Source organism: Anthonomus grandis, chromosome 14 (assembly GCF_022605725.1).
Source record: "Anthonomus grandis grandis chromosome 14, icAntGran1.3, whole genome shotgun sequence".
NCBI lineage: Eukaryota > Metazoa > Arthropoda > Insecta > Coleoptera > Curculionidae > Anthonomus > Anthonomus grandis.
This window is the reverse complement of record NC_065559.1, coordinates 6004375-6028872: the sequence shown is the minus strand read 5'-3', so window position 1 is coordinate 6028872 and position 24498 is coordinate 6004375. Positions and strand designations below refer to the sequence as shown.

The 24498-nt window shown below is 34.6% G+C and overlaps 2 protein-coding genes across 3 annotated transcripts in view; one reads left to right on the top strand and one right to left on the bottom strand.

Moving 5' to 3' along the window:
• LOC126744793 (kynurenine/alpha-aminoadipate aminotransferase, mitochondrial-like) overlaps positions 1-24498 on the bottom strand; it is a 411884-nt gene that overhangs the window by 109498 nt on the left and 277888 nt on the right. The window lies entirely within an intron of this gene.
• LOC126744784 (histone-lysine N-methyltransferase EHMT1-like) lies at positions 1196-19800 on the top strand. Of its 2 annotated transcripts, XM_050452335.1 has the most exons (16): positions 1199-1413; positions 1473-1745; positions 4910-5073; positions 5137-5266; positions 5611-5732; positions 5818-6008; positions 6065-6240; positions 15281-15474; positions 15539-15777; positions 17583-17791; positions 17844-17966; positions 18038-18232; positions 18339-18595; positions 18805-19055; positions 19310-19485; positions 19535-19800. In XM_050452335.1, the coding sequence occupies exons 2-16, from the start codon at positions 1528-1530 to the stop codon at positions 19656-19658; spliced, it is 2769 nt and encodes a 922-aa protein (XP_050308292.1). In that variant the 5' UTR covers positions 1199-1413; positions 1473-1527; the 3' UTR covers positions 19659-19800. The 2 variants fall into 2 exon arrangements, with proteins under 2 accessions (XP_050308293.1, XP_050308292.1); XM_050452336.1 differs by lacking the exons at positions 5611-5732; positions 5818-6008; positions 6065-6240 and having other exon boundaries at positions 1196-1413.

The window sequence follows — 24498 nt, the reverse complement described above, 5'->3', positions numbered from 1 at the left end:
TTAAGTCACCAGGGAACTGGACATACACCCCCTCGTGATCCGATATACCCACTGAGTGCACTGAACAGGTAACACCGTCCAAATTACTGCAGAAATAATCAATAGTAGTCGATGAAAAGGACGAAATACGAGTGGGTGCATTAACATGCTTGGTGAGTGCAAATAATTTGAAAATTCCATTAAGAGAAATTCTTTGCGGTAAGGAAACCTCTGAATAATTATTATTAAAATCTCCAGCCAAGATAACACGCGAGTAAATAGGGAGCTGGGACAGAAAACAATATAACCTGTCAAGAAACACACTGATATCCCCAGAGGGCGGGCGGTATATACAAATAACGTACATATTAAACAATTTACAAAAACACACAGAACACTCAAAAACCCGTTTAACTGAGGCATCACCAAAGTTATCAACAGTACTGAAAAAGTTTTGAAAATGTCTCCTAATTAGAACAGCATTCCCTCCATGCAGAGAGTTTTGTCTATAATAAACTGACAGTGGTACATACTCATCAATACAAAAACATTCATTAGGTCTAAGCCAATGTTCTGTTAATATAACAATGTCAGGAAAATTAAAATTAGCAAGCAGAAGTTGAAGCTCATCCACCTTATTCCGAAGGGATTGAATATATAATAAAACTGCACTACAATGCTTTAATTTTGATATTGCAGTTGAATGAAAGGGAGCTTCAACCTCTACGGTCTCATCTATAAAAAAGAGTGAGAACCAGTCACACGCTCAGACGCAGTTCCCACGCTTTCGACAAAATTAGGTGATCTATTTAGTTTTAGATGCTTAGAATTATATAGTGGGTTTAGAAAATAGTCTTTTGTGTGGCCATGTAATATACAAGCCAAATCAGCAAAATGATTAGCATAATTGCATTCAAGTATTCGACTTAGGTCCATGTTGTTTTTATGGAAAGCTTTATATAATGACAGATTACTATTACATAGTAAACCACTATATAGCCCTTTTTTTCAGACCATAATATTTCAGTTTCTTTAGTAATTTTGCCAGTACTTGGCGATGTTATCAGCGCCCTCACGGCCTTCGCACATTGCTTTAAATCAGTTGCTATTTGCACCTGTCACAGTTTCATCTCGTTTCATCTCCTTTGACTCACCTGCCTGATTCTTAATTGTCAAATTTCATTTACTGGAAACACATTTTGACATTTGACAGCTTTATAAATAAACAAATTGAAAATAAAAACAAGATAATTATTTATTTTTAGTTTTCGTACCTTCTAACTAAAAGGAAGTGATATTAGTTGTAAAATTAATAAAATAACCTTCAGTGTGCAATAACATTAATTGATAAATAATATATTCATAAAATAATTAGTGAGAAAATTGTTATCATTTTAGTAAAATACATACCTTCAGGACCTAGTGCTTAAAAAAGTAATATTTGCCTTCTATAGATAAAGTGATAACAGTCATACTATTTACCTTACGTACAGTTTTAGATGTGTTGTTGAACTACTAATGTTCATAAATCCTTAACAAATATTAATTATGGACATAGGGACCCCAACTGTTAACAGTTCAATTACCATTGAAGATGTTCTTAATAATGAGGAAGAAGCAAGTACTCCTAATAAGGCTTCCATGGTTGTTCCTGTTAGCTTAGAAGGGAGCACAGAGGTTACATCTGAGATTATACAAAGTCCTGTATCCAAAGAATGCGACAACAAAAAAATTAAAGAGTTAGATGCAGAAGATTGGAAAAAAAGGTAAATACTTGGTATAGATGTATAATTAGGCCAATGTCTTTTAAACATATAAAATATAAATGTGTCATAGATTTATTTATTTATTGAATATGTTACCAACACCTGAAGGAAGTACTTCCTTCAAATGGTGTACTTCATGATCTTCTGCAACAGATTAGTACAGAATGCGCATTTATTCCAAGAGAAGTGTTTCAAAATGTGAAAAATGAGTTTGAAAATAGATTTTTATTTTGTTTGGCTCAAAATAGAATGCATTTTGAGCATCTAACTAAATGAAATAACACTTTAGAAAAACAGAATTAATTTTATTTAACTTATACCTTTCTTTATATAAAATTTAGGAAAAATTTTATTTTTATACAACCAAAATATGATGGTTGTAGTTCTTCTTAGCTGTATAATATTGTACCAAATTGAACTTTTCTAACTTTTTTAGTTTCAGAGATATTTGCATTGAAAGTTTTCAAAATGACACCCTGTATAATACTAATAAACTATTCTTGGCTAAGCTTAATCTAAAGCCACCCTTTAGATTTTAGGCTAAGATATTATCCCAAAATAGTTGCCCTAATATAGCTGAATAATTAAATTTATTTAAAGAAGTACCAAAAAAATCAAAATGTTTTACAAATGTATTCTCTGTAGTAGCTATTGCGTTCATAGGACTATTTAGTAAATAGGTTGTTGTGTAAAAGAAAGTATGGACAAACATTTGACATTGTCTTGTATAAGAGGATATATTATTATGTAAAGAAAAAAGGTGCAAATGCAAAGCAAACATCAAAGAACTGCGATCATTATAGAGTTTATCAATTATAGAGTATTAACTAGTTAGTTAATACTCAAATGTTCTTAGAGCAGGTAAGATCCAGGCCTGACTTCATAAGGGCATATCTGGCAAATGTGATAAATTTGTGCTGAACAAGTAATGATACATAAGTATTATAGGAAAATACAGTAGTGGCAAACAGTAGAGTAACTTTTAAAATATTAAAATATATTTTCTATTTATGATTGACTTAAAGTAAATGGTATCATATTATATTTAAGAGTAGCTCACCATTTAAAATTTAAGGTTAAAATAGGTTTCTCTTTTATTATTTTTTTTTGGTATAAAGAAAAATTAATTTTATTGGTGGAAAAAAGTAGAGCAACTTTGATTTCTTTTTTAATTTATTTTAATATCCAATGGGATATAGCTTAAATCTAATATTTTGTAAAATATCCATTATTTTTTATTATGTCCCTGCACCAATTTCAGCATTGATTTGGTTAACTTATTTATTTATTTGCCAACAATATACATGTATGATGTATATATGTATAAATAGGTATTCAAAAAAATATAAATAAAATAATCAAAACCCTACCAGACGTTTACCATAATTTTGTAATTACGGTAAATGTTTGGAATCACTTGCAGCCCCTGGAAAATATAAAAACTAGTACTAAAAGCCTGGAATAAAATAAAACATTATTTTAAATGCCTGGAATAATTAAACAATTACTTGTTAAACCTGGGAAGGTTGTCAAAAAATTCTAAAAACATGGAAATTTCTCAAATTAAAAAAAAATAAAAACGCCAATGATTTACTGTAAAAACCAAAAATTAAATACAAAATAATTTCAAACGCCTGAAAGGCGTGAAAAATAACTCCGAAATCCTGCAATAAAAGGAGGCCTTATTCCAAATACTTGGAATAATAAAAAAATGTTTGATAAACTTGGAAAATTAAAAAAAATGTTCCAAAAAATTTCAAATTAAAAAAAAACAAAGCTACCAAAACTTAAAACCATAAATTTAACTACCTTCAAAAACTGAAAAGAATAACTTAATTTAAAACAAAAAAAAAATTAAAAGAAGAATTTTAGAAATGATAATAATTTTCCAAAATTTTCTGGGATTATTTTGGTTACAAATGCTTTTATGATTTATATTAAAAATGCCACAGTTTGTAAATGTACTTTCATCAGTTTATATCACATTCTCAAGAAAATCGGGGTAATCAGTAATTTTTTGCGCTAGTCAGTTACAAAAAAAAAGCACATGTCTTTCAGTATTACCAGGATGCAGCTTTTAACCTAAATGAAATTTTAAATGGCTTAATTAGACTTTTTTTTAAGTTATCTCCAAAAACACTTGTATGAGAGGCAATAATATTTTAAGAACCTTGATGTGTATGTACATTTCTCTGGGTTCATAGTTATCTACAAAGTATTTTTTTCTGTAGTGCAATAAGAACAAAAATCGCTAATCCATATTTTTCTAAGTAAGTTTTCTTCATCCATTCTATCTGCATATTTACCTTATAGGCTTATTAAAAGAAGCAAACATACCAAGATTTTTACTCAAAGTTTTATATAAAATATGGTGTGAATGCGATAATGGCATTTCTATCGTATTAATATTAAATTTTAATCATATCTCGCTTTTTTCATTCGTAAAAACCGTAATTGCTTAAATTATTAGTAAAATACATGTCACTTTGTACTACAATACTAAGAAAACATATAGATATTTATGACAGTTTAAATTTTGTGTTGTCTACTGTGGCACATTTGGTTTTTCCAAAAATTTAGGTTTTTAAAAATCAAAAATATTACTTGTGATACATTATTAAAAACGGAATTTCGCAAGGATTTTCAAAATGTAAAAACCAATTATGCCGCCCATAAGAAAAAACAAAGTTATTGATGGTTGCCAAAAGACGAAACGTCGTATCAAAAATCTAAAAACACCATCATGTAGCACGAAGAAAGTGACAATGCAAAAGTGCAAATTATTTTAAGATCGGATAAGAAATAAGCTCAGACGAAAATAAAATTGATTGTTGAAAATTTTCGAATATCTTCGAAACCTTTCGGAATTTTTAATTTTTTTAAGCGACATATTGTTAAGCTCAAAAATTCTCAGCTTTGCCTAAATTTAACGATCTTCGTATCTTTTATAGATTCTGAGAGATCCATGTTGAGCTATCCAAGCTAAGCAACCTTAAATCTTAAGCAGTTTAGTTATTTATTTACTTATCAAAAGCAAACAGGAAAACTCCACTGAAAAGTTTACATAAACAATCTAAATACAATTTATAAAATACAAAATTCACATATTTAATAGATAACATTGTTTTTAAATTTGTTAAATGAACCTCTGAGTTTTTTTTTAGTTCTGAGCTTAATAGTAATAACATACTATCGAGACGTACAAGATGCAGGCCCAACAAATCGATAATTGAAAGTGCTATTGCTAGAAAAGAACAGTATTTTGAACCATATGAAAAACCGAGAGTCAAAAGGGGACCAAGAACCAAACCAAAGCTTAATCCCGATGGTAGGTAATTACTTAATAGTAATATAGTATTAATAGTTTCAATATATATTATGTGATTTTTAGAGTTAGATAATAACATTTCTCCCGCCAAAATAATGTGTATTACCGAAAGCAAATCTGATTCTGTGGCTGCAGAATCGGTCAAGACTGATTCTACAAGTTCGGTGAGAAAATCCCCAAGAAAACTTGCCAGGTAATTATAATTAGGGTTTATAGCAGCTTACAAATTAAGGGATTAGAAAGGACTCTTTATTTCTTCTTAGCTTAAAGTAAATAGTGCCTTTCTCATTCTTATTAGAAATACTTACGAGGTCTGAAATTTTGTGTTGTGCCCCTCAGAAACAAACTTGATGATACATTTTCGACCCCATAAAGTACTTTTATAACTTAAATTTAATTTAAAAAAAATGGGTTTGTTTAGAAACAAAAAAACAAATTAATATTGACCTGAAGAAGTGTTAAAAGTAGGTTTTATTTGATCATTTTATTTTGTTAAGTTATGAATGCAAAACTTATGGTTTATAACGTTTTGTTTAGTGATTGTAAAAAGAACATCGGAGGAGAACGTGACAATGATGAAACAATAAAAGAAAAACTGGCTTCTCGTATGTGTAAATGTACCGAAGATAAAGAACTTTATATGAAGCAACCCAGTGCAGGTAGGATAGAATTTGAACAATTTAACGTATTTTGTTAATTATTTTATAAATTCACATTTATTACATCTTGAAAATCTGTTTTCAGGTCCACATTTCTGTAGTGCAATAGATAGCATCGATAATAAATTATTTGGGTGTAGTAAAGAAGTAGATGTAAACAATGAGACTATGTTGCGACCATCCACTAGAGTTTCTTTCGGATTATTTTGCGAATCACACAAAAAAAGACTGATTAAACATAATTGCTGTTCCATATGCGGTACTTTTTGCACCCAGGTCTAATATATTTGATTTGCCTGCATTTATATATAAATATATATTGGGGTTTTCAGGGTGATTTTTTAGAATGCGCCTCCAAACATCACTATCACGACAGTTGTAAATTGTCCCTGAATGGAAAATGTTATTGTCCACATTGCGGTTCGGATTCTGTATTAAGTACCACTACTCATATCAAAATGTCTTCCGCAATAACGCCTGTTTTTATGCCGGTGCAAAGATCTCACTCGTAAGTAACTAACGTTTAATTTTGCATGTCGGGCTAAAGGTTATTTTGTTCAAATCTTTAATTTTAATTGTTTTAGTTTGTAAATTTTTCTTTGTTTGAAATATATTTTTTTTATGTTGATTTTGTTTTATTTTTAAGTTCTAATGAGGGTTTGGGCATTTTATAGACATTGCTTTAGAAAATAATGTGTATATCTATCGTTGGAATTTATATAGTTGGCCTACTTTAGTGAACAATAGGAATTAATAGATCTGCAGTAAAATATACTCACTGACATGAGGGAAAAAAAGGCATTATTTCCATCAGGTTTGTTACCAAATTACAGGAAAGAATTTGATTTGAGAAACAATAAAAATATGTTAAAGTTGGCACCTCTGCACAAGCAAAGCAGGAAAGAAAAAAGAAAATAACAAAATACCTATGTATAAAAATGGGAAGTAAAATTCTATGTACTTAAACATACTATCTATACATATTAGAAAGACTGCATCACCTATCTACTTGATACTTTTTATAATGGACCTTAAACAGTCAACAAAAATATCGCACCGTTCATGTAAATTATTATTAATATAATTCTGACATATCGTATTAATAGGGGATTTAAACAAAATATTAGTCCTGGCGGGATTTACATAAAATAATTAAAATGTCTAGAGTTTATTCTTGGTACCCGAAAATTTAATCCAGCCAAAAGGGCGGGACAGTCAATCTTGTTATGAATAAGGTTATATAAGAATTTTATGGAAGGAATTTCTCTTACTTTTGCTGAGGGTATAATAATAAATTTATTTAAGTATAATTTACTATCCAAACCTCTTTCCAGAAAGACACCTTACTCTCTAAACCAGAGACAATTCATAAACTTACGCTGAATGCGCTTAATATCATCTATCAGCTAGAAATTGGGTACCAAATTATAGATCGTAGAGTATATAAGAGAAAAAACGTAGTTTTAAAGTAATAATAATAACGTTTATTAATTCCCCATAGAATTAACAATTCAATATTTGCATTGCTGTAGAAAGAACTAATAATAATATAATTGTGCGGGATTAAATGGCCTAATTTTCAGCATCCTAACAATTACGTAGGGGCTGTTGAAGCCACGAGCCGCATTTTATTAATTTTTTATAATTATATATATAAGAATATATTTACAAAATAAAAAGAGAGAGAATAGTAAGAGAGATCGAAAGAAAAGGAAGCGTGAAGAGATGACACTATAAATGCAGCGTTACGTCACATATTGTATAATTAAATATAAGATGTCTTGAAATGTAAACAACTTGTCTTTGTCTTATGGCAGCCACACACATACAGTTTTTCCTTAAGGCAAAACTGTGCAGTTTGGTCTTAAGGATTGCCATTAAATGCGGATGCCCCACACACACGGACTGAAATTTTGCGTCGGTTCATTTCGGCAACTATGGCATCTACCGACGATGATGCTCTGGCGTTAATTGGTTGGCTTATGGTGAAAAAGTGGGCCAAAACTCGTGAAAAAAAGCATAATCAAAGAAGTGTCTGGGCAAAAGGATGGCTAATGAAGAGAAACAAATACTCCCATATAAATCTCCTTTCCGAGTTAAAGGTTTGTCCTAAAGATTGGCACAATTATTTGAGAATGGACGAGCAAAGCTATTTCAATTTATTATCATTGGTTACCCCTTTGATTAAAAAGCCAAAACCTTGAGGTTTTTGGCTACTGGCAGAACGTACGAAGACCTCAAGTATTCAACAATAATTTCCCTCTTGGTAACATAATACCAGAAACGTGCAGAGCTATATATCAAGCCCTCCACAGGGATTTCTTAAAGGTAAGAAAGAACAATATATTACATATTATGAAGCTTTAATTTTTCAACATTAAACTTATTTAATAGCTATTTTTTTTTACAATCGTTTCAATTATTAATGTTCTCCGCAAAATTCGAGAAAAATGATCCTACGCTTTGATGGTCTTCTGATAAATTATTATTTATGCCTGATGATTGACGCTGGTTATTTTGTACACGTCCTAGGTCGGGGCTGGGCGAACTCGAATAACTTAACGGACTTTCTTGACATACTGATAAGGGTTGCAGATTAGTGTCTGGACGATAGTAGCAGTCAAATTGACGTCGAATTGGCATATTTGTAGCCTCATCAACAAGTTTATGCGTCATAGTTAACTGACCCATTTCGGCTTGAAACAAAGTATCATTCACTATTTTTTCAGCTATGAGCATTTGCTGTTTTGGAAGCCCTCGTAATTTTATAGCAATGGCCTTTGCAATAACGTCAAACCGGTCTTCTTCAAGTCGTGGCCTTTTGAAGTGATCTTTTACCGATTGCAATACCTCATTTTCCAAAACTTGTTGTTGTGATGTTTGAACCCTTCCTCAGTTACGAATACTGAGAGCGAGGTGTCGGTGCAGAACTTCCTGCGACTGGTTCAGATGAAGTTTCTTCATAATTAGCAGAAGTACTTTGGGTTTCACTGTTTTGGGATGATTCGTTTTACGATAATTCGTCTAAATGTTCCTGAAACAATTAAGGAAACACGTTTAACAATCGTACACTGTTTTTGGTCAGTTTAATGGAAACACGCATGCATATCTCCTCAATTATTGGGACCTTACACAATTGCCGTTATTTTTGTCTCAAAAGGTGCCACCTCGCAACTATGGTTAACATATAGTTGCGAGGTATGGAGGAGACATATTATAAAGATAATACTGTTCCATATATTATTATAGTTTGTTTTTATTGTTTCAGTTCCCTCAGACTGAAGAAGAGTGGAAAAATATTGCAAATGATTTCGAAATAAAATGAAATTTTCCACACTGCGTTGGAGCTATGGATGGGAAACATATAACTATTATACCGCCTGCTGGCAGTAGCTCCGAATTCTATAACTACAAAGGAAGGCATAGCATGGTTCTACTAGCCATAGCTGACGCTAATTATCGATTCATATTGTGTGACTTTGGGACTAACGGTAGGATTTCAGATGGCGGTGTTTTGAAGAATACCAAATTTTTCGAAAAACTTTCCAATAATCGTCTTCCTATACCTCCAGCAGGTACAATTAGGAACTCAAATACAACTACGCCATATGTGTTTATAGCGGATGATGCTTTTCCTTTGAGAAAGGATATGATGAAACCTTTGAGGCAAGCTGACCTTATTTCACAGGCTCGGAGAATATATAACTATCGCTTGTCGCGAATTTATTTGGAATTTTGGTTGCAAGATTCTGAATATTTCACACGGCAATCAATGTGAAACCCAAAAACATTGAAGATGTGGTAATGGCCTGCTGTGTCCTGCACAATTATTTAATGAAAACTCGACCCAGCTGTTATACGCCCCTTCGGAATGTTTCGACAGCGACAATGCACATGAAGGTACAACTACTTCAGGATATGAGGCAAATAATGTATATGTATATGGCTTAAACCTAAACAATCCAGGAGGCATGGCTCGTGCGGCAAAAAAAGTGAGAGAAGATTTTATGAACTTTGCTAATGAAGGCCAAGTACCGTGGCAACTGAATTTCATTTAAAACTCTATAGGCATGTGTTGTGTTTTATTTAGTTAGATGCAATTATTATTAATTGCATTGTGGTGTATAAAGTAGGGTGATGTACACAATATCGAAATACCTACTTACCTATAAGTATTCTATCGAAAGACATATGGATATTTTTGATAGAATGTAGGTATATAAGTATTTCGATATTGTGAACATCACACCTTAAAGTCAGTAATTAGCGTAATATATGATTCTCAAAATATGACTGTGTATGATTTATGAACCCTTTTTTTGAAAAACTTACCTGGGTGTTAATATCATCGTTGATATCATCATTATCGCTGTCTAAGTTTGAGCGGTTAGTTCGAGCAATATCTTGATAAAAATACAATTTAGTAAGCATTTAACCATTTAATACTAATGCAGAAAAAGCACAGTAAGTAGCAGCACGCAGCTTGGGTTGTATACGTCGTCACTTGACGCTTCTGACTTCAAAGAGTCTCAAGTTTTTTATTTTCCTTTCTAAAGGCACTTCTCAGGTTATTTATTTTTTTGATCACAGCATCTTTTGTAGCATTCGGCTCAATCTCTTTTAATTTCTCTGCCAATCTTGCATATCCCGCATTTTTTTTATTTCTGTCGTGGTATTCCTTGCACTTTGTTTGCCAAAGACAAGACTCGCTTTCATATATTTTAATAAAACAAATTGACGGCTCATAGTTTTGTAATCACCCACGGTATTAATCTAGCAAAAACTAATCATATACTGATAAATTACCCTACGATACTACCACACATGCCGAGTTTGGCCTGTTCAGACAAGTCTGCGCAGTTATTCACGATGGTTTTTCGATTAGGATTTTGTGGACTGTACAGTCCGTCGGCAGCCTCAAGGTTTTCACCACAAACGTTGAGGAAAAACTCAAGGCTTGAACTGCGCAGTCCAAACCTTGAGGAAAAACTGTATGTGTGTGGCTGCCTTTAGTTTTACATGATGTGCTGAAGTTCTTGGTTTAATTTTATGAAAGAGGTAGTGGGGGTGCGATTTTTTAAAATTTTATAATAAAAAGAAACTGAATGTAGCTCTCTACGTGTTGCCATATCTAACCATTTTACATCTTTAAGCTTTTAAGTAATGCTGTTGCGTCTTCGTATACCAAAAATAAATCTTAGACAGGAATTTTGAACAACTTGAATTCGACGTTTTGTTTCATTATCAAGGCATGGGCAAAAGTCGCAAAAGTTAAAGTGAGATAAGACTAAGGATTCGCATAAGGTTTTTGTTGTTTGATTTAAATAATGTCTGTGTGGATAAAGCATTTTTAGGGTTGAATAGGCTATTTTAAGTTTTGTAGTAATGTGTTCTTTAAATCGTAATTTATGATCTATAATTAGACCCAACAATCTTTAATTGTTATCTTTTCATTTCCTATTTTTAAGTGTAGATCATTAACTATATTCGTTCGGCGAATGTCACTGGCAAAGACAATTGCTACGGATTTGGCTGGATTAAGTTTACGCTGCTTATTTGTCGATTTTTCGTTTAAATACTGAAGGTCACTATTTATTTTTAAATTGGCTTTCTCAGTACCAGTGAAGCTGTAAATTAATTGGGTATCATCAGCATACATATGGTGATCACATTGAAGACATTTGTAGGTGTTACAAGTGTAAATAGAATATAAGAGAGGGCCCAGAATGCTTCCTCGAGGAACACCAGCTGTTATTTTTACACTACTTGAATCAGAGTCACCGATGCAACCCCTTTGAAACCTATCTGTTAAATATGATTTAACTAGCCTTAATGCCATGTCAGACAACCCAATATACTGCAGTACTGCCAACAACAGTTCATGGTTTAAAGTGTCAAATGCTTTAGAGTAGTCTAGCACAATAAGAACAGATTCCAGAGCATTTTTAAAATTTAATGATTTAAATATTGAATCAGTGACCTCAGCAAGAGTTGTCTCACAACTATGTCCCTGTCTAAAACCGAACTGAGTCCCCATTACTTTTTCTAAAATCTTGGATAAGCAAGGAAGGATTGAGATTGATCGAAGGTCGCTAAATTCCTTAGGGTTGTTGCACATTTGCACAATGAACTGACTTTGGCTTGCTTCCATGAATCAGGAAATGTACCTGATATCAAGCAAAAGTTTACAAGATGTCTAATATGAGGAATTAAAAATGGACAACAGTATAAAATAAGATTTAAATTTCATTTATCTTGGCCAATTGCATTTGATTTTAGGTTATAAACTACTTTTAATATATCGCTATCTACCACAGAAATAAAAGAAAATGAAGTATTAATATTTTCAAAACGCCAACAGTTTCGATAAATAAAACCCAACAATTTGGCAAGATCAGAAACCATTTTTGCTACATGCTTGGCGAAACTTAATTTCGCATCTTAAGTAATTGCCAGATCGATTGCCTCATCCGCTTTGGTTAACACAACAATATTTGCTCTATAGTTAAAATTGATCGGCAACAGTTGTTTAGAAAATGAGAGAATACTGAATAGAGCACATGCAGAAGGTTATAGTTACCCAGAAGGAATAACTTCGGCAACGTAATCACTATATTTAAAGCATGATGCTATGCTAACAACTGAACATTTTGTCTCTTAGTTTTTGTAAAGAAAGCACTTTCTGAGAGCTGATTATTGCTCGTCCCTTTACACAGTGTTAAGCATAACAAAATGCCAGGAGTTCTAAGACATCAAAAATATCACTATGGTAGCGATTTTGACGGGAGAATGAATAGAATGAATCACTATAGAGATGTTGGTTTGTCCCATTGCGAAATTGGCCGCCGTGTTGTATTGCAATGACGGTGTATATAGGATATGGATAGAGGGTCAAATAATCAACCGAGACGTACCAGAGAGCGTCAGGATAGCCACTTCAGACAACTAGCCCTACGAGGCAGTTTTGTTACTTATTACTAGTACTAATTACTACTAGTAGTTACTAATTACTAGTACTATGCGTCATATCGCTGACCAATGGTTTGTAGAAGAAGACCTGTTACGATGCGTTCACTGTATCGTCCCATTCGAGCCTTAGTAGCGCAGTACCGAGTAGACCACGGCAACATTAGGAGAATGTCATGTTCAGTGACGAACCGCGATCCTGTCTAGGTATGCACGAGGTCTGTAAAAGAGTACGACGCCACTGGATATGCTGTTGAGAGACATGCACAGGTCTGTTGGAGTAATGGTCAGTGGAGCCAGGTCAGGAAAATCAAAAACATGAAATGTGTTCATAAAAATGCATGAGATGGCGCAATTTTCATTTACAATTGCCTTGATCTGAGTTGATTAACTGGATAAGCAATAGGATAATAGATGTCTGCTTTAGGCTCTAGTGCATACACTACTGTACTTGTACAAAATATTAATATTGAATATAATGACTAAAAGTATCGTCCTTAGTAAGTAGTGTAGATGGAGTTCGCAGGTTTAGGACCAAGAAATCCAAAACTTCCTTTTTTGAAAAGGTTCTGACAATTCGACGTTTATTTACGTCTTTTTCAAGGCTGTAATTACGAAACAGAACAAACCTCTTGTAATATTTAGGCAATAATGAATGGACAAAAATAATAAATAAATTTATTTATCTGTTTTATTTATTCATAAATATATTTAGTATATTTTCTTGTATCCTACTAACCAATGAATTTTTTATACCAACTATATTACTAGCCCCATCCGACGCAGCCAATAATATTTGTTTTATATGGTATTTCGTGTTTCCTGAAAAAGCTTATTATTTCATACAGGGCAGCTCCATTAGTTTCGACAGGAACAGGAATTTAGACTAAAAAATTATCTTTTATGTGACTTTTTACACACATTTTCAAAACTAAATGTGGATTCATCGACAATAATGCAAAACTTGTTCTTTTTCATTAATTGAATTAAATGGCTTTCTTGTGTTACTTTACTGTACTCTAGTAATTTTGGTTCCTTTGCCTTTCATTTTTTTTTAAACTCCTGAGTGCTTGTAATCAATTAAATGTTCTGTCAACTTAATGGAAAGATTGTGGTCTGCTAAAAAACCTGCGGTTCTGTCTTATAGCTGGAACTCCTAGAAGACTGATAAATTTGTTGTGTTTTTCCGAAGCAGAGTGTTTAGAAAGATGTACTTTTCAAGAACTTATAACTATATTACACTTCCATATAATGCATCTAAAGGAATATTTTCACTAGGACCAGGAACATCTCTTTCAGTTGCACTATCACTACTCGTAAGCTCCATTTTAATAACGTCTAATTTAATCATAAAATAAAAAAGAACTTTCTGATAAAAGGTTAAGCGATTTGTGGGGGAAATCGCGGGAATCACATACAAGATTTCTTCCAATAGTTCAACTTTTAGATATCATAGACAAGCATTTTTTAAGTAGGGACCTTTGATTTAAGTTTAATACAGATTCCTGTATACAATACGCAGTTTTCTCTTGTTTTGTGGATTTGCTAGGAGTCAATTACCCGAAGTAATTATTACGAAGGGAAAATTATTCTATATGTAAATTTCAAAATGCATGAGATTTAAAGGGTAAAATATGAGAACATAAGACTTGGCAGCATTGGTAATGGTTCCGGGGGCTATCGCCTATGCTAGTCTTTGCTAGTCGCCCTTCTCTTTGTCCGAGACTAGATGACTCCTGCGCGTTATGTTGATGTTGTCCTACAAACCACTTTACTGCCTTATCTAGAGGGTCGTCCACTCGTCCTTTGTCAGCAAGACAACGCACAACCCATATTGCTCGTCATACTATGTACTTTCTTCCAGAAATCCGGATTTAAATCCGATCGACCACGTATGGGATATGATGCAGAGGGTACTAACCACTTCGCACCATCCGCCACAGACTCTGGCACAGCTAATCCACGAAGTTTAAGGTGCTACAGTCAGACATCGAGCATCTCATTTGTGGATGCCTAGACGTACAGTTCGGAGTGTATTCACACAGAAGTGTTTCATTCTTGATGTAAGGCTACCTCATTTCCAGTAAATTAAGTTGAAGAAATTATTCCTTCTCGCATCGTAGTCTGAGGTGTCAAAACATTGTATTACAATGATGCTTTTTCATTGTAATTGAATAAACACCAGAAAAATACAGCTTCTAGAGGATTCAGACAGTAATGGAACTGTTGGAAAAGGCCTATTTTCATTTCTAGGATTCACAATTAGGGTGTGGTCTACATACACAATTTCGGGAAATGTGTGTATTGCTGATACACTGTCATTGGACGGGAGCAACTTCGAGTTATTATTGCCGGATATTATTGATTGCCTTTTTATTATATCTAGTATTTTAGGCGGTAATATTGTAGATCCATTTGTTATGCAACTTAAATAGGGAAAGATATTAAATTTGCAGGTGCAGAGGGAATTATAAAATTAAGATACGTATAATCTAGGTTATTTATTGCTACTCACTTAAAACCGTTTGGTTTTTCAGGTTTACAATTATCTTCTTTATATTAGTTTCAGTTTGTTTTTTTAGAAAAAATGCTAAAATAAGTTGCTCTGAATTAAAAAACATAAAAAAACCAATGATTTCTGATCTCTTCCCAAATCTTATTGAAAAAATTAGAAAACTTAGAACAGTCCAGTATGGAAACCTAAATAACGTTAAAACAGATGATCTGATTGAATCAATTATAAATCACGATGCAGAAAAGGTATTTATGATTTTAGGTGAGGTTAAATCCGTATTACTCAGTCTATTTAGTCTTAGATTGATAATTGATTTTCGTTCTAGAGCGGAATTGTGTCGATCTAAAAATAAAACTAAAAGATCATAATCAGGGAACTTTTTTACATTTAGCCGCATCAAAAGGAAATCAATTAATAACTCATCTCCTGGCCACCAATCCAGGTATTAATGGAAATTGCCTGGATGCAGAACAGTATAGTGCTTTAATGGTGGCAATATTGGAACAAAATAACGAAACTGTCGAATATTTGGTTAGGATTGGTGGTGCAGATGTCACTTTAAAGGTAAGAAATTTGATTCAACGTATTAAACGAAGTATGTATGGATCACCTCTTGTGAAATATATGAAACTTTACAAATTGGATAAAACCATTTCTTCAAGACAACTGAAATTATGATGATTTTCTTCAGGGTATTGTAGCGTTTTTACCATTCGTTAAGGTATGAATTAAAATACTCGATCCACAAAAATAGTCAACTGATTTATTTACACACTTACACTATTAAACACGATCCCTTACAACTACTAGAAATATTTATCTACACCGTATTTATTTACTACTAGTTAAATCCGATTCAAATGTCGCGCCAATATTCCGAGCTGAACTGTCACCTTCTCCCAGGGGTGACGCAGCTCCTTATATACTCGGTAGGTCATTGCGCGGAAGATTCGCTAACCTTCCATACGTCTCCAGAGATGTCGTGAGATGTGCCCGCTTGTGTCATTCTACAATAAGAGTCTTTTCCTGGTTTGGTAGAGGGTACGACTCAACCCATTTCCTGAAATAGTTCATCACGACCACGATGTACTTATTCTCTGCTTCTGATTCGGGAAATCGACCAGCAACATTAATGGCAATCCTTAAAAGAACTTCCCACGTTGTACTGACGCGTCAAAGCCTTCTGCGGTCCATTACTTGACCCAGTTAAATCTTTCCCTCACTTTTCTCACTTCCCCATAGCGTCGGAAGTAAGTGCATAATCCCAAGAAGCTGACTAGCTCATGCTTGTGTTTGGGAACTGACTATTCTTTGACACTCTGGACCTTTGCCTTGTCAAGGGCAACTCCTTGAATGGAAATGACGTGACCCAGATACTGCCATCTACTGATGTTATTAAATATGATTAGCCAAACTCTACCAAAACCTAGCTGAAAAGACTTGTAAGAGAGACAGCTAAGAGAAAACTTTGATGACTTCGATGACGACATTAATAAATTTTCCTTTTTTTAAATACTCTTCTGTACCTGACTATTTATGCATTTATAGTGTATCTTTTATTCATACATTTTTATTCCTTCCATTACATATTTATATTTGGTATATAAGAAATGTACATTCGTTTTAAAGATCTTTATTCGCTTTACATTCAATTTAATGTTTATTCAAATTATAAATATTAAACAGTTTCGATACCTAGCAGTGTCATACGATAATTTGGAACAATGCATGCAATAATTCTCCTTAACATCTAGCAACGCTGCTCCTTATATACTCGCTAGACCATGGTTCCGGAAGATTCGCTAACTTTCCACGTGTCTCCAGAGATGTCGAGCGGTTTGCACGCTTGCGTTACATCGATGATTCCGATATGATGAAAAACAGCGACGTTGCCAATATCGTTTTTTATTAGGTTAGATACTCTTACCATTATTAACTCTGGGTTCTTCTACATCATCTAAAAACTCCTTGGGAAGGGAATATATCTTTTATTGATGAACAACTCTTGATTTACCATGTAGAGCAACTGATAAATTATCCAGCCACACAACATTACAACTGTCATGGTCAAGATACTCTATACCTTCGGGGGCATAATTGGAGAAATAATCTAAAATATCCTCGGGAGTCGTACTGCCCAACCGCAATAAATGTATTCTTTATCATTTCTTATATAATCCAGATATTTGTATTTAAATTCTATTTTCTTGAAGATACTTGAGGATATTTTTATTGGACTTGGAATATGCATTTCTTCCACATATTTAAAGTTAGTTATTGTATGTTCCAGGCATTGGATTAATTTTCAATTTGATCCACTTTAAGTTCTTTCACTTTTTTTTTAACTAAATGTGCTCTTGGTTTTACAGGGTATTGATGGAATGACCGCGTTACATTTAGCAGCTAAAGTGGGAAACGAACCGGCTTGTAAATACATTTTAGAAACTGCCATTGATCCCTTAATTTTAATCAACGTTCAAGACGATGGAGGATGGACTCCGTTGGTGTGGGCTTGCGAACATGGCCACGGTCATCTGGTTAAATACTTAATATCTAGAGGAGCCGATATCAATATTAGGTTGGTAATCTATAGTTAAATCATTACAAAATATATATAATATTAATTTAAGGGACGTTGAACAAAATGTAGCATTACACTGGGCAGCATTTAAAGGGGGCACGCAGGTTGTACAATTGCTTTTAGGTTACAAAGCTGATATTAATGTTGTTAATGCTCATGGTGATACACCACTGTAAGTACACACAAAATTATTAGCATACAGGTTGTGGCAGCAACGCCATGTTTATTTTTATTTTGTTTTAGTCACATTTGTGCCAGAGTAAATCACTACGGCTGTGTAATTTACTTACTGACACAAAAAGCCGATTTTTCCATAATAAATAAAAATAATGAGATTCCGTATGATTGTGCCCCACATGGAAGTGCCTGTAGTGTTTTATTAGCCAATCGTCTAAAAAATGAATCCTCCGATTTCCTTAAAAGCAGCCTCGTGGCGAAGTAAGTGGACTAAAAGAGAAGTAGATTTCAAGACTCAATTTCTCATCTTTCTTCCCGATCTCTCTTTCGAATGTAGAGTCGCTAAGTATAAAATGTAATATTTCAGTGACATATCACGTGGTAGAGAATTAAACCCGATTCAAAGTTACAATGACATAGACGATAAACCTGAACCCGAAGATTACTCTTATATTACCAAAAATTGTATCACTTCCGACCTTCATGTAAATATGAACATAAAAGCAATGAAACCATGTATTTGTGTTGACCGATGTAACAGTTTGAGTTGTACATGCGCGAAACTCTCTTTAAGATGTTGGTACGGTGCTGACGGGAAATTAGTACCTGAATTTAACTTCTCTGGTAAGTTTACATTGTTTAGTAAAAAACATTACTTTTTACCAAAATGCTTTGCTTATCTAATAGTCGTTTTAAACTCGAGATGATAGTGAACAATCTATTACTTCCTATTCTCTCGATCTTCTTGGCCTAAATTAACATCTTGATCCATTAAAGCATTTTGCTAAAATATTAAACCTCTATTTTGCTCATTTAATACACTTATTTTCCAGATCCTCCCTTAATCTTCGAATGCAACGACTTATGTAACTGCAACAAAATCTTGTGCAATAACCGTTTGATACAAAAGCCACTTTCGCAAAGGTTTCAATTATTTCGCACCGAGAGTAAAGGCTGGGGCATTAAATGTTTAAATTTCATCCCTATGGGCAGTTATGTGTGCGAATATATTGGGGAATTAATGACTGATGTCGAGGCGGAACTCAGGGAAGACGACAGTTATTTGTTTGATCTTGATAATAAGGTAAAATTTTACATATTAATTTCGGTTGCGTTTTATGTATCCTACGACTATACTATAAGTATATGAGGACTTTGATTTTTTTCTACGCATGTGTAAAATAGACGCCACCTATTAATAGATTAACAACAACATAGCAAGCATGGCTATAAATATTAAATAAAGTAGTACTTTTCAACCATGGGCTGAAAACTTTCAGTAATGTTCGGAGGTGGTCGTAGGAAAATAACATCGTAATTTTAAAACTGAGTTTTTAGGAAACAGATTCGTATGCAATAGACGCAAAATTCTACGGTAACTTTGCCAGGTTCATTAATCATTCTTGCGATCCAAATTTGCACCCGGTAAAAGTGTTTGTTGACCATCACGATCTGAGGTTCCCTCGGATTGCACTGTTTGCCAAAAAGGATATTAAAGCTGATGAAGAATTGAGGTAATATAAAACTTTTTCATTTACATTTGTTCTTAATATTTTATTCTAGTTTTGACTATGGTGAAAAATTTTGGCTTGTGAAGTACAAATCGTTTACATGCGACTGTCGTGCTAGCACTTGCAAGTATTCCAAAGAAGCAATTGGGAAAATTCTAGAAAAATACCATATGTAATATAAGTGGTTACCATATTTGTGTTCTTCCTAGTACAAAAAGTATGTGATCTTTGTTTTGTTCTATTGTTTGTTAAAATCATTGTGAGAAGTATATAATTTTATTAATTTTGTTGTTGTTAAATAAAGTACTTACTTTTGGACACTGCCGTTGTCAATGAATTTAGAAGAAATTTCATATTGACGTAGAAGAAAAGTGGTAGTGCTATTTTTTTCATCTAAATCCCAGTTCAACGGTCGGATTCCCGAAGCAAAATACCCTTAAACCTCTTTCAGGCGTCAAAAATTAATAGAAGCAGTGGTGCAATGTATATATGTATTGTAACGATATTGGCAACGCGCGAATAATAAGAACGAAAATCAAAACCAACTGGACAGGATTCAGAGAAGTGCTTAAAAACGCTTTTCCAATCCTAAGAATTAAAACAAAAGGAGAACTTGATAATGCTGCAGCTATCTTTGAGGAATCCATCATGCAGGCCTACAGCGCGAACTCAGTGGAGAAATCAGTCCGACAGGGCTCGATTGAAACACTGCCCATCGGGCTGCAGGAATGCATAAGGGAGAACCGAAGACTGCGAAGGCAATATACAAGAACGAGAACACACCAGCACAAACAAGAGTTAAACCACCACTCTACTGTACTGCGCCAAATGTTCATGTACTTCGCCAAACAATCACAGAGACAGCGAATGGAACAGGAAACTGAGGAGTTTAAACACTCAGGATCACTCAGCCTGGAAAATCCAAAAAAACCTACGAAGACCAACACAATAAATACCTCCTCTGCACGGTAGGAATGGAATGGCCTACAGTGATGAAGACAAAGCCGAAGCCTTTGCTGACACACTTGAGGAGGTATTTAGAGAAAACGAAACAGACTTGGACCTGGATGATGAAGACAGAATAGAGAGAGAAGTTAGAGCCATTTTAAGAACAACAACCCCGGAAACAAACTTAGATTTTGTCACTCCAGCGGAAATAAAGGCGATAATCAAGCACTCCAAGACCAAAAAAGCGCCCGGGAACGACAAGGTTAAGAACAAGATGCTGAAGGAGCTCCCACCGAGGGCGATCACTGCACTTGCAAATATTGCAAATGCAGTGATTAAGTTGGATTATTTTCCAAAACCCTGGAAGAGGTCCAGCATCATCTTGTTCAGAAAACCCAACAAAGACGCTACCTTCCCGATAAACTACAGACCTATTAGCTTGCTGTCGTCCACCAGCAAGATAGTAGAGAAGGCCATAAAACAAAGACTTACCAACACAATCAACAATCTAAATGTAATACCAGATTTTCAATTTGGCTTTGTTAAATCCCATTCGGCGGAACAACAAGCCTTAAGAATCACTGAATATATAACAGAGGGATTCAACATTAAATCAGCAACTGGAGCCGTTTTTCTGGACATAGAACGCGCTTTCGATAAACTCTGGCATATAGGATTATTACATAAGATGAAGAGACTAAATTTCCCAATTAAGACAATTAAACTTATTCACAGCTACCTACATGGCAGATCCTTCCACGTTAGAGTACGCAACGTCCCAAATCAAGACGATAGAAGCGGGAGTACCGCAAGGCTCAGTCCTCGGCCCCATTCTATATAATATATATACAAGTGATTTACCAACTTCACCAAATATCAAGACAGCCCTCTTTGCAGATGACACTGCTATTTTGGCCAGGAGTCGCAACTTAGCGGTTGTTGGCAGAGCGCTACAGGGCAACTTGAACCAAATTGCCAAGTGGTGCTCTGACAACAAAATCAAGATCAACCCTGCCAAAACTCAAGCGATCATTTTCCAAAAGAGACGCATCCCATATCAAGGCAACTTGACACTTGAAGACACCGAATTAGAATGGCAGGACAATGTGAAATACCTCGGAATAAACCTCCACAAGAGGTTGAACTGGGGAGATCACATTGCTGCCAACATAGCAAAGTGCAAGAAAGCAATGACACAACTCTATCCTATCCTAGGAAGCGCGAGATGCGACAAGAAACAAAGCTGCTTATAATAAAAGCAGTTATGAGAGCTCAGCTGACGTATGCCTCAACGGTGTGGGGGTATGCGTCCAAAACCAACATCAAGAGACTTTTATCCGCAGAAAACCAGTGCATTAGGACCACCCTAAATGCACCTTGGTTTATTAGGAACATTGATATACATCGAGACATAAATTGGACTTCGATCCCCCAATTTATACTCAACAAGGCCCAAAAATTCTATGAAAAACTAAGAAATCATCCATGCCAAGATCTGCAACACCTAACAAACTACGATCCAGCAGTAGAAAGACAAAGACGGGTCTATTATAAAAGACCCAGGGATTGCTTACAAGCATCCCAGAAATGATTGAAGAACTACGAGCCCTGCCGTAGAAATACGGAGATACAGGGAAGAGACAGCACTCCGAAAAGAGGCGCTCTTCTAGAAAAGAGCAAGAGGCAACCGAACATAGAGGTTCCGGTTAAGCAGGTTTTCCAACCCGTAACCGGGCAGTGGAGGTGAGAGGTCAAACCTTGCTTGGTGAGTGGTTTAGTGGGTATTCCTATCTAGGAGAGTCCCACACTACCCAGCTCAAGCTGGGTGTGCGTAAAAGAGCATTCTCTCACCTTACCAAAAAAAAAATAAAAAAAAAACGCGCGAATACCAGCTGTTCTTTGTCATTTGCGTGACGCAAGTGGGCACACAGTGCGACATCTGTGGAGACGCATGGAAGATCAACGAATCCTCCTCCGGAACCGTGACCGAGTATATAGGTTGCCACATCGCCGTTGGGAGGCCAGTTAAAGTTTAGTTCAGAATATTGGCGCAATATTTAAATCGCGACATAGATAGTAGGAAATAAATACTGTCTAAATCAATAAATATTTCGAGGAGCCTTAAGTGATCGTATTAAGTAGTGTAAGTGTGTAAATAAATTAGTTGACTACTTTTGTGCATGGAGTGTTTTAATTCACACTTGTCTAACGGTAAAAACACTACATTGAGTCAGGTGTGTGGTGTGAATTGGAGGTCAGTCAAGTGGACATTGATAAAAAATGAATAATAGTGAACTGAAACAAATTGGACAAAGGTGTGTGAAAAATCAAGTGGATTTAAAAGTTGCTAAGCTGAAAAAGGAGTTGAAGGAAAGGGACAGCGATACAACAGGAAATAAAGCGGATTTGCAAGAGCGGCTTCGTAACGCATCACTTGAGAAAGCCGATGACCCGGATTTTTTGCTGTTGCAAGCGATAGCAGTCAATTGTTGCAAATTGCCAAAAGTCTAATTAAATTAAATAACATAATATGAAAATTGTGATTCCTTTTATCAAATGGAGTTTATGAAGATATACTGCTGCTAGCGTCACCTATATCACTAATTGCATATCTTATTTTAGACATTTTCAGGTGATAGATTACTTAAAGTTAATTGGCTTTGGTTTTTAATAAACCAAGCCGTTTTATCACGGGTTCAGTTCTCGGCTCAACTTCTTTATATTTTTTTACTTTAAAATTTTGAGTTTTCTTTTGTTAAATGAAATAGATTTATAGAATTAGGTAATAAAACATACTCAAAAGGCAACATGGGGATCTTATAAGAGAGCAAGAGATAGATCTCCATCCACATAGTCATAACCTGGATAAAGGAAGGAAGGAAAAAAGGAGGAATTGCTAGAGGAAATCCATGACAGTGTGTCAGGAGGGCATCTTGGAGTAACAAAGACTCTGGAAAAGTGCGGGAAATATTTTACTGGGTCAGTAACAAGATAGACGTATGTGCGCCAAGTAATGGGTCGCAGAAAAAGCAGAAGGCTTTGATGCATTTAAAATTTGCTATTGATATTACCGGCCCGTTAGGTTATAAGTACGTCGTGGTCGTGATGGACTACCTTACCAAATGAGTTGAGGCATACCCTCCACCAAACCAGGAAGCCTTTACTTTCGCCGACGCTTTAATAAAAAAATGGATCTGCCGATTTGGTGTACCTTTGGAACTACATTCAGACCAAGGACAAAATTTTTAACCCAGCTTGTTCCAGAATATCTGTGTCTAGCTAGCTTAAGAAAAAGGTGCATTAACCCATTAGTTCATAATATCGGATGATGCAATACATCACGTTGTTTGACGTTTAAGGTTATATTTCACATATTAAACCGTTTTGTTCAGTCCGAGGAGTGCCGGTATAAACATATTTAAGTGGTATTTGTGAGCATTTGCTTTTACTAGGATACTATGAATCCGTCGATCTTTAATTTCAAACGAGGAGGGTAAGTATAACTAATTAATTTTAAATGTATTCCAACTGTGAGTGTGAAAACTATTACGATTAGTAAAATATACCCTATATATAGACTATATTCTGACCTAATTCTGACCTATTTTTATAATGATCGGCTTTCAAAATATTGATTAGTTTTGTGAACATCCATTATACCGGATGCTATGCAATATGACACTACTTATGTTTTTTTCTTATTTTCAGTTTGGCCTTGAACGAACTTCTTGAATTCCTAAATGAAGATTATGGAGTAGAGGATAATAGTCCCAATATTAGTATACATATATCTAATCCCCCTCGTTGATGGTGCCGAGACCGAAGAAGACATGATGAACATGAAGGAATCTTAGACCATCTTGGTCGTAATATACTTGGAAGAACATCTGAAATAGTTGGAATTTTTTCAATAACTGACGATAGCGAATCAGAAATGAATGTCCCTTTTTCAACTTGCCAAAATCAAAGACACCTATCGGAAGCGTGATAGTTCAAATAAGTAATCAAAAATCGAATGCAGTGATCCGGAGATGAATATTCCTAATATCAAATTTTGTAAAGCGAAAA